The sequence below is a fragment of the Grampus griseus genome (assembly GCF_964374135.1).
Source record: "Grampus griseus genome assembly, chromosome: 19".
NCBI classification, from domain to species: Eukaryota; Metazoa; Chordata; class Mammalia; order Artiodactyla; family Delphinidae; genus Grampus; species Grampus griseus.
In genome coordinates this window covers 917679-929433 of record NC_139013.1, presented here as the reverse complement: position 1 = coordinate 929433, position 11755 = coordinate 917679, and the positions used below count along the sequence as shown (strand labels likewise).

The 11755-nt window shown below is 44.0% G+C and overlaps 1 protein-coding gene across 1 annotated transcript; it reads left to right on the top strand.

Annotated features, from left to right (window-relative positions):
- Positions 1-661: 661 nt before the first annotated feature.
- Positions 662-8763, top strand: LOC309836622 (uncharacterized protein; the record flags this gene model as incomplete). Its single annotated transcript, XM_082676731.1, has 2 exons — positions 662-665; positions 4905-8763. The coding sequence occupies 2 exons, from the start codon at positions 662-664 to the stop codon at positions 7673-7675; spliced, it is 2775 nt and encodes a 924-aa protein (XP_082532857.1). The 3' UTR covers positions 7676-8763.
- Positions 8764-11755: the final 2992 nt, after the last annotated feature.

Sequence of the window (11755 nt, the reverse complement as noted above, 5' to 3'; positions counted from 1 at the left end):
TGTGAGTGTACCAAGGATCTTGAATCTAAACGAACTTTCAAATGACTAACTTTTAGGTAAACAAGAAATAAAGTCATCAGATTATTGGGACTACTCTTTCTCAAAAGATACTTGTTGAAATGCCTCTTCTAATACAAGAATTTTGTGTTTGAACATTCAGAACACAAAGGTAGAACAAAAGTACAATAAAAGAAACTTCTGAAGCTTAAGCCTATATTCATAATTCTTTGACAAAAGCAAAGCATCCTTCCTGCAATTTAAATGGGTCTTCATACTTTTGTTCTCTTCATCTGTGTCTTTATTTCTGCCTTGCAGACCTGTTCATCTGTACCATTTTTCTAGATTCCACATATATGAGTTAATATATATGTATGGTCACAAAGGGAGGAAAGTGCAGGGGGTGGTGGTGGGATGAATTGGGAGATTGGGATTGACATATATACACTAATATGTATAAAATAGATTAATAACAACTTGCTGTATAAATTTTTTTAAAAGTGTCTTCAATATTTCCGTCTAGTTTCCATCTAGTCACAAAATAGATGCCTAAGGCATATACTTCATATATATACCATTTTGGTTCTGGTTGCTTTCATTATTCTTGAAGATTTTAATACCCATACAAGTCCAAAGGTGTAAGAACACATAAACTGTTCTGGTAATGGGTAAGATCAGACTGTTAAAACACAAGGTGGTTGTGCTATTTCATTGCTGTAGGAAGTTTTCTTTCAGAAACCGAATAGAATTGTCCTGCTGAAAAACCAGTGCAATAAGGCCAGTCAGTGTAGAGACAGTCTTCCTTACCACATATTAGTTGACACCCTACTGGTATTAAGAGGATTTATTTGTTGTGTGTCTGTATGTATATGTATGTGTGTGATCATATATATAATGATCTGGTATTGCTCCATTTCTTTTTATTTTGATGTGTCTTCTTAGCTGCCTGTGGTATCACATTAATAATTCCATCAATGGGTACAGATGAACCTATTTGCAGGACAGGAAAAGAGAGGTAGACGTAGAGAATGGACATGTGGACACTGGGGGGAAGGGGAGGGTGGGATGAATTGGGTGATTAAGATTGACATATATATACTATGTGCATAAAATAGATAGCTAGTGGGAACATGCTATAAAACACAGGAAGCTCAGCTCAGTGCTTTATGACGACCTAGATGGGTGGGATGGGGGGTTGGGAGGGAGGTCCAAGAGGGAGGGTATATAGGTATAGATATAGCTGATTCACTTTATTGTACAGCAGAAACTAATACAACATTGTAAAGCAATTATACTCCAATAAAAAAAGTAAAAAAAATCCCATCAATGGTTTGATAGGCAATTCCCACATATTCATTTATCCATTCATCTGTTGATTCTTCACATCTGAGTGTCTTTTCGGAGAGTGGGCATGCTAGAAACTGCAGTATCATTGGTTGAAAGTGTGGGGTGATTTCTCCATCCTTTTGTTCCTCTCAGCCAACGTTCATGAGCCTAGTGGGTGCTGGTACTTATAGGCAACTGGATAAAGGTGAACCTGTCCCCTGCAGCTCTTAGGTGTGGCAGCCAGGGACTGTCTCTCAGTGCACCCTCGGCCAGTCAGTTTTGTTCTTTTTCATTTCTGTCTTTTTGTTGAGCAACTTGTTTTCTTTGTGTATTGTTTACCTTACTTTGTCGAATTGTCTATCTGTGTTTTGTTGCTTCACTGAACTTTGTTCAAACAATAATTTTGAATTCTTTGACCGTTTGTAGATCTCTATTTCCTTGGGTGTGGTTTCTGATAAATTATGGTATTTCTGTATTGGTTTCATGTTTCATTGATTTTTTGTGTTTCCTGTAGCCTTGCATTTATGTCTGCTGATTTGATGGTGTAGTCATTTTTTCCCTTCGCATTACAGTGTTGGTGGGGAAAGACCTCCACTGATGGTGAGTGCAACATTGGGCTGTGGTCATTCTGGCTCCAGGGAAGGTCCAGCTGTGTTGGTCTCTGTGCAGCTTCTTCACCTGAAGTCAGTGTCAGCAAAGATATCAGGAGTCCTCAATCAACCAGGCTGAGGGTGTCCAAATTTGGTGGAGAAGGCTGCTGAGGAATTCCTGATCTCTTTTTCTCCTATGGAGTACTTTGTGGGCAAGGGGATCCCTCCTGGTGCCCAGTCGGCTCTTGGGAACCCTATTGGTTGTAGTGGCACTGGTGTCTAGTATGTGGGTACCTGTTGAGCATCCACAGAACTGGGATGTTGTGTACAGGCACTTGTGGAGCGACAGTGGTTCTGGAGTCTGGGTCACTGGATAGCCTTCAGCAGCCTTGACTTTGGTTTTTTTATTATTATTTTTATTTTATTTATATTTTTGGCTGCCTTGGGTCTTCGTTGCTGTGGGCAGGCTTTCTCTAGTCGTGGTGAGCAGGGACTACTTTTCGTTGCAGTGAGCAGGCTTCTCATTGTGGTGGCTTCTCTTGTGGTGGAGCACGGGCTCTAGGTGCGCAGGCTTCAGTAGTTGTGGTACGTGGGCTCTATAGTTGTGGCTTGTGGGCTCTAGAGTGCAGGCTCAGTAGTTGTGGTGCATGGGCTTAGTTGCTCCATGGCATGTGGGATCTTCCTGGATCAGAGTTCGAACCCATGTCTCCTGCATTGGTAGGCAGATTCTTAAGCACTGTACCACCAGGGAAGCCCTTGGCTTTGGTTTGTGATGTGTGACTATGCAGGGAGCAGCTATGGAGTCTGTGTCTGGCTGCACATGTAGATGGTGGCTGTGGGTCTGTGGAGCTGGCTTGTCTATAGTGAATTTGTCTCCAGTGCCTGACACACTGGAGTACATGGTGTAGCTGTGGAGTCAGGGTCTGGAATGCCGACACACACAGCAGGTGCAGCACCTCTGGTTCCAGGACATGTACAGGGTTGGGGGGTGTGGCAGCCCTGATCCTGGATTGGTACAGCAGGTCCAACTGAGGGGTGGCCCAGTAGTTTCATACTCACCAGGGCATCCACTATGGTCATGGTTGTTGGATAACTCAGTGGCGAAAGCTCCAGTGTCCACTGTAGAGCAGGCAACTGGGGTCTTCTGCAGCGCAGGCCACTTGGGACTGCAATAGCACCCAACCTGTGGCTGATAGAGGTAGCCCAGTGATAGCCTGGCCTCCATTTCCTAGTCATCTCCAGATGTCTCTGCTAAGACAGTCTCTCCAGAAATCCTTTCTGTGTGCATACTCCTTTTTTTTATGCTCCACTCTGTTGTAGTGTGTTCTTAATTGGACTCTCGAGCCTTCCAGGGCTAATTAATTTCCTTCATGAATAACTGTTTAACTGGTGGTGAAGGGCGGTATCTCCTATTCTACTGTTTTGTTGACGTCACTCACCTTGTGCTCTTTCCTGGGTCTGCTGTGTGCTGAGTTGCTCTGGGACAGTGCTGGCCATTCACTTGTTCTTTTTCTTTCAGTGCTTGGTTCCAGGTACTTGCACAGTTAGGGCTTAGGGCAAAGTAAGGTAAAGGACTCTTAGAAGAGTCCTTTGTGAATCATGGGATGGACATGACTCTAGCCATGGCAAGGTGGGCTCAGAGTTGGCCTGGTTCTGGTGAATTACAGCTGGGGAGGGTGTGACATAAGGGCCGTGTTAAGAATATACCAGGAACCCAGGGACTTCCCTGGTGGTGCAGTGGTTAAAAATCCGCCTGTTAGGCTTCCCTCGTGGTGCAGTGGTTGGGAGTCCGCCTGTTGATGCAGGGGATGTGGGTTCGTGCCCCGGTCCGGGGGGATCCCACATGCTGCAGAGCGGCTGGGCCCATGGGCCCTGGCTGCTAGGCCTGCGTGTCCGGAGCCTGTGCTCCATGACGTGAGGGTCTGCGGTGATGGGAGGCCCATGTACTGCAAAAAAAAAAAAAAAAAAATTCCACGTGTCAATGCAGGGGACACAGGTTTCAGCCCTGGTCCAGGAAGATCCCACATGCTACAAAGCAGCTAAGCCTGTGCGTCACAACTACTGAGTCTGCAGTGTAGAGCCCACGAGCCACAATTACTGAGCCTGTGCACCACAACTACTGAATCACATGTGCCTAGAGCCCATGCTCCGCAACAAGAGAAGCCACTGTAATGAGAAGCCTGCGCACCGCAACCAAGAGCAACCCTCACTCACCGCAACTAGAGAAAAAGGCTGTGTGCAGCAATGAAGACCCAATGCAGCCAATCAGCATATATATATATATATATATATATATATATATATATATATAATCTTTTTTTAAAAAAACAACAAAGACTATACCAGGAACCTGTCCTTGTTCAACGAGAATTTTGGTGCCATTGCCAGTGTCCACACCACATTTCTACCTTTATGCCTCCACCTTTGACCCTTTGCCAACCTGTCAGTTCAACTACTTTGTCATTTCTACTGTGATTTCCAGCCAAGTGAAAATCTCTACCTCTCTGAACTCCACATCTCACACATTTCTCTCACCACCCTTTCTCTATTACTCTGTAACCTTGCCTTTCATATGTTCTGCTGTGAGATGTGTGAACATATGCTTAAATTGACCTCGAAAAGCACATAATCTGTTGTGATTGTGTTTTCATGGCCTTGATCACACCCTTCTACTGTGCTTCACATCAGCAGTAGAAAAGGTCCTGCAGGAAGCTGTGGTCAGAGAAACAAGCCCTAGACCCTGCTTCTCTTCCTTATGTCACACCCTATTTTTGTATCTTTCCCCTGTTGAGGTCTCTACCATTTTCATATTGTGAGGACCCAGGAATGCACAGCAGCTTCTGCTTAAACTGATTTCCAGCTCCCTAGTCTTGAAAAGTATCTCATTTGCTTGAAAAGATTCATTCTTAGATGAGATAGCTGCACATTTGTGGTGAGTTTGCTCCCTCTCTGGAGTCAACGTGTACTTCAAGAGTGTTTCTTTGCATTCAGGTTGCTGCTGTGGAGCAGAAGGTGAGGAGACATCCTGTGAAGAAACTGTTCCTGTAGGAGTGTCACAGGCTGGGTCTCCTAAGGCAGCTCCATTTTCCCAGAAGACACACCCCTGTGAGATGTGTGGTCCAGTCTTGAGAGACATTTTCCAGTTGGCCGAGCATCAGGGAACACAACACAGCCATAAACTGTTGAGATGTGGAGCATGTGCAACAACATTTTATATGCCTTTGAATAGCATTGTACACAGGGCTTCATTTTTCAGGAGCCACAGATTCCAAGTGTCACAGAAGCCTCTTACTTCTAGGAAGATCCGGGCCAGCGTGGGACATCTGCAGCAGCAGACCACTCATACTGTGGAGAAGCCAAGCAAAATCACCCAGTGTGGGTCAACTTCACAAGGCAGGAAAAATCATCACACCTGGGGAGAATGCAAGAAAGCCCTCAGCCCCAAACACACACTTGTTCAGGACTGGTGTGTCTACACTGAAAGACAATGTTTTGTGTGCAGTGAATGTGGGAAAACATTCAGGTACAAATCCGCATTTGTTATGCACCTGAGAGTACACACTAGAGAAAGGCTTCATGTGTTTAGCAGAAGTGACAAATCCTTTAGACAAAGCTCAACCATCAGTCAACATCGAAAAATTTATACTGGTTCAGGACAGGACAAGTGCAGCAAATGTGGGAAATCCTTAACTCAAAAATGTGTCCTCATATATCCCCAGAGATTGCACAGTGGAGAAAACAGTTCTGTGTGCAGCGACTGTGCAAAGTCTTTTTCCCATAGCTCTGTGTTCATTCGACATAAGAGAGTATTTTCTGGAGAAAGGTTTTATAAGTGTAGTGACTGTGTGAAATCTTTTACCTGTAGGTCTGCCCTCATTTATCATCAGAGATCTCACACAGGAGAAAGGCCTTATGAGTGCAGTGAATGTGGGAAGTCCTTTACCACTAACCGCACCCTCCGTTCTCATCAGAGATCTCACACGGGAGAAAAGCCTTATAAATGCACTGAATGTGGAAAGTCTTATACCTCTACCAATGCTTTCCGATATCATCAGAGAGTTCATTCTGGAGAAAGGCCTTATGAGTGCAGTGAATGTGGGAAATCTTTTATGTCTAGGTCTGCATTCATTTCTCATCATAGATATCACACAGGAGAAAGGCCTTATGAGTGCAGTGAATGTGAGAAATCTTTTGTCTCTAGGGCTGCCCTCAGATATCATCAGAGATCTCACACAGGAGAAAAACCATATGAGTGCACCGAATGTGGGAAATCTTTTACCACTAACTCTAACTTCCATTATCATCTAAGAGTTCACACTGGAGAAAGGCCTTATGAGTGCAGTGAATGTGGGAAATGTTTTACCAGTAGCTCTAACCTCCATTATCATCAAAGCACTCACACTGGAGAAAGGCCTTATGAGTGCAGTGAATGTGGGAAAACTTTTATTACTCCTGCTATTCTTCGTTACCATCAGAAAATTCATTCTAGTGAATGGCCTTTTACGTGCAGTGAATGTGGGAAATCTTTTACCTCTAAATCCAACTTTTGTTATCATCTGGGGGTTCATTCTGGAGAAAGGCCTTGTGTAAGGTGCAGCGAATGCGGGAAATCCTTTACCAGTAGCAGTACCCTCCGTTATCATCAGAGAATTCATTCTGGAGAGAGGCCTTATGAGTGCAATGACTGTGGGAAATGTTTTATGTCTGGGTCTGCCCTCAGATATCATCAGAGATTACACACAGGAGAAAGGCCTTATAAGTGCAGTAAATGTGGGAAGGCTTTTAAAACTAGCTCCAACCTCTGTTATCATCAGAGAGTTCACAGAGGAGAAAGACCTTATGAGTGCAGTGAATGTGGGAAATCCTTTACTTCTGTCTATTATCTGTGTAATCATTATAGATTTCATTCTGGAGAAAAGCCTTATAAGTGTAGCAAATGTGGGAAATCCTTTACCCTTAGGAATAGCTTCATTCAACACCAGAAAGTTCACACAGAAGGTCTTTATGGATGTAGTGAGTGTGGGAAACCTTTTCAGAGTAAGTGTGGGCTTATTGAACACCAGAGAATTCACACAGGAGAAAGGCCTTACAAATGCACTGAATGTGGGAAATCTTTTATTACTAATTACCTCTTCCGTGTTCATCAGAGAAATCACACTGGAGAGAAGCCTTATAAGTGCAGTGAATGTGGGAAATCTTATACCGCTAGCTCTACCCTCCGTTATCATCGTAGAACTCATACTGGAGAAAAGCCTTACAAATGCACCAAATGTGGGAAATCTTTTACCGCTAATAACCATCTCCGTGTACATCTGAGAAATCACACTGGAGAGAAGCCTTATGAGTGCAGTGAATGTGGGAAATCCTTTACTAGCAACTCTAACCTTCATTATCATCAGAGTACTCACAGTGGAAAGAAACCTTATGAGTGCAGTGAATGTGGGAAATCCTTTACCAGCAGCTCTAGCCTTCGTTATCATCAGAGTGCTCACACTGGAGAAAGGCCTTATGAGTGTAGTGATTGTGGGAAATCATTTGTCCAAAGAAATCTCCTCATTATACACCAGAGAGCTCACACTGGAGAAAGACCTTATAAGTGCACTGAATGTGGTAAATCTTTTACTCATAGCTCCACCCTCAATTATCATCAGAGAGTTCACAGTGGAGAAAGGCCTTTTAAGTGCAGTGAATGTGGGAAATCTTTTATTAACACCTCCAAACTGCGTTGTCATGAGAGAGGTCACACTAGAGAAAGGCCTTAAGAGTGCCCTAAATGTGGGAAATCTTTTATGAGCAAATCCTTCTGAGGATTGGAGAGTTTACATGAGAGAAAGGCATAGATGTACAGGGAATGTGCAATTTCCTTGTTCAGTACAGAGGCAGTGGAGAAAACTGAGGGGCCATTGGTCTGAATTGAATCTCACCTCAAGTGCTTCTGAGGGCATGAATTTTTTTCCCTTACTCAAATTAGAGATTATAGGGTATTGAGGCACTGTTGGAGAGTGTGTATTCCTCCAAGTCTACAGAGAACTATATTTCCCAATGTCCACAATTCTTTGAGCTAATGTTGCTATTTGTAAGACCATTGGGTCCAGGGGAAACCATAATTGGTACAGAAACTCTGGTTTAGTAGGGAGTGGGGGACATTGCAGCCAACTAGATGGAATGTACCTCTTCTAAAAGTGTATCCAGATTCTGTGACATTGACTGTGCAGGATCAGTTTATACACTGATTCTAGTGAATTTCACTTCAAGACCCTTACTGCAGAGGCAGGAAAGGAAGAGAAAAGGGGATGTAGCTCTTGTGATCTAGGCAGCATGCCTGTTGACTCAGGTAGAAATGTACTTCATTGCTCTTCATATTTGCTATCACTGAGGGAAGACTGATCCCCAGAGAGCACAAGGAGAGCATTAGTGGATTCAGTATATGGTTGCCAAACCTATTTTCCAAAGGGAGTGAGACATACAGATTTTTTCATCTTGAGACAATCTTTAAATCTATATTAAAGTATAATTTACATGTACTAAACTGCATATGTTTGAAGTATTACAAGTTAATAAGTTTTCACCTAGGTATGAATCTCAAAACCATCATCAGAGTTCTGATACTGCCCATATTTACCTCATGACCTATTATTATCTCTCCTTGCCCTTCCCACCTCTCCAGGTAATCACTGATGTACTTTTCCTTAGAATAGATACCTTTGCTTTTTTTTTGAATTTATCTAATTGGAATCATAAGCTGTTTACTGGGTTTTTCTTCTGAGTTCCTTTGTTTCATAATTATTTGAGATTCATCAGTGATATAAACGAATAGCTCATCTCTTTATTTTTTGATGAGTAGCATTCTTATTTGGATGTACCACTGTTAGTTTACCCATTCATCTTTTTATGGGCATTTAGGTTATTTCTAGGTTTTCACTCTTGAAAATAAAGCTGCTACAAACATTTGCATCAGTTCTTTATGTGGATTATGTTTCTTTTATCTTTTATTGATAACTCAGTGCAGTGTCTGAATCACTGGGTAGATGAACGTGTAACTCCTGATGAAACTAAGAAACTGGTCTAAAATGACTTCCCATTTTCATTCCCATCAAAACTGTAGGAGAGTTCCAGTTTCTCAACATCCATGCCAATCGTTAATGTCAGCCCTTTTAATAAGTGAGTAGTGCTATCTCAGCGAGGTTTTAATTGGTTTTAATTGCATTACCCTAAAGATTTGTGATTTTTTTTGTGTGTGTGGTACACGAGCCTCTCACTGTTGTGGTCTCTCCTGTTGCAGAGCACAGGCTCTGGATGTGCAGGCCCAGCAGCCATGGCTCACGGGCCCAACTGCTCCACGGCATGTGGGATCTTCCCAGACTGGGGCATGAACCCGTGTCCCCTGCATCGGCAGGCAGACTCTAAACCACTGTGCCACCAGGGAAGCCCAAGATTTGTGATTTTTAGCATTTTTAATGCTGTATATCTTCTTATTTATTTATTTTTGGCTGCATGGGTCTTAGTTGCTGTGCGCAGGCTTTCTCTAGATGTGGCGAGCAGGGTCTACTCTTCGTTGTGGTATGCAGGCGTCTCATTGCGGTGACTTCTCTTGTTGCGGAGCTTGGGCTCTAGGTATGTGGGCTTCAGTAGTTGTGGCTCACAGGCTCTAGAGCACAGGCTCAGTAGTTGTGGCACATGGGCTTACCTGCTCCGTGGCATGTGGGATCTTCCCAGACTATGGATCGAATTGGTGTCCCCACATTGGCAGGTGGATTCTTAACCACTGTGCCACCAGAGAAGTCCCTGTATGTCTTTTGTACAATTCCTGATCATATCATTTGTCTAATTTTTTAAAATTAATTATCCCTGTTTCCATCACTTAAGTCTGGGCATTGTGTAAAACAATAAATCTAGCCCTGCTTTGTAGCTTTTGCCAATTTCCAAGGTATAAATTCTCCCACTATGAAAGTGGGATGTTCTCAGAGAAGGAGCTGAAAAATTCTACTTGGGTCCCCTGGATGTTGGGTGGAAAACTAAACTTAGCATCTTGTTCATTATAAGGGGTTTTCACTCTCTGAACACTCTTCAAAGTTCCTTTTATCTTTCCCTTTCTGTAATTATTGACTGATGGTCTCCAATAGGTATTTACCCTTCATGGAGTTCACCACCACTTGGGGCTGCTTTTCCAGACATCCCAATTGGTTGGTGGGGTCACTGTGGGTCTCTCCATCCCTGGTGAGGCTTCTCAGAAGGACTCGTGCCCAGGAACACCAGGTGGAAGGTCCTGCCGGTGACCATGGGGGAAGGTTCCCAACCTGGTGAGGCCTTTTACTCAGGCCCACATGCTCCATGCCACCGGCCATGTTTGATCTGAGGTGGCATTTCAGGACAGCGGGGAAGGGGTGAGCCATGTACGGCACAGAGTGGGGGTGGCAGGAGGGCAGTGGTGGCCTGAGGACCCCGGAGACACCTAAAGGTGTTGGCGTCTGCCAAGGAGATTTAGGAAGGACCCTAAAGTTTCCATTGTTCATCCCTAAGGCGATGCCCTGCCCAGAGTTCTTGATCCCTCTTGCCATTGGAGGTCCCTGAGCAATGCGTGACAGTGCAGGCAGGATGCAGGCTTGTTGACCTGCTGGCAACTCCCCACCTTCTGCCCCACCTGCCTGGTGTAAAGGCCAGGGATTTCCTCAATGAAGTGGAAAAATCAAGGCTCAACCTTTGAGGCAAGAATCAGAGATTAAGTCTTTTTTTATTAAAATAAATTTATTTATTTATTTTTGGCTGCATTGGGTCTTCATTGCTTCATGCGGGCTTTCTCTAGTTGCGGTGAGTGGGGGCTACTCTTTGTTGCGGTGCACGGGCTTCTCATTGCGGTGGCTTCTCTTGTGGAGCACGGGTTCTAGGTGCGCAGGCTTCAGTAGTTGTGGCACGTGGGATCTAGAGTGCAGGCTCAGTAGTTGTGGTGCACGGGCTTAGTTGCTCCGTGGCATGTGGAATCTTCCCGGACAAGGGCTCGAACCCATCCCCTGCATTGCCAGGCAGGTTCTTAACCACTGCACCACCAGGGAAGCCCAGAGATTAAGTCTTTGGAGCAAATTAGAGACTCAATCTCAGTAGCAATTAGGTTGTCCAAGATACTTAGTTAAGGAAGAAATTAATGTCAGACAAGGAAGCACAGATCCAGGAACCTTAGTACTAAGCAGGATAAATGCCAAAAAATGACATGTAGACATAATTTTGAAATTACAGGAAATCAAAGATTTAAAAAATCCTAAAAGAAGCCAGAGGGGGAAAATACTCATTGAGGAATGAAGTTAAGAATTATATCCAATATTTCCTCAGAAACCATGCAACAAGGAGAGGTGTGAAATATTTAAAGTGCTGAGATGAAAAATAAGTCAACCTTGAATTCTGTACCATCAAAATTATCCTTCAGTAATGCAGGGAAACCAAAGCCTTTCAAAGACAAAAACTGAGGGAATTTGTTCTCAGTAAACCTACTGTCTTAGTCCATTTGGGATACTATAACAAAAAACCACAGACTTGTTAGTTTGTTTGTTTGTTTGTTTTGTTTTTTTGCGGTACGCAGGCCTCTTACTGCTGTGGCCTCTCCCGTCGCGGAGCACAGGCTCCGGACGCGCAGGCTCAGCGGCCATGGTTCATGGGCCCAGCTGCTCCGCGGCATGTGGGATTGTCCTGGACCGGGACATGAACTCATGTCCCCTGCATCGGCAGGTGGACTCTCAACCACTGTGCCACCAGGAAAGCCTGACTTGTTAGTTTATAAAAAAAAATAAACATTTTTTTCTCATAGGTTTGGTGGCTGTGGAGTACAGGTTCCAGCATGGTCGAGTTCTCTG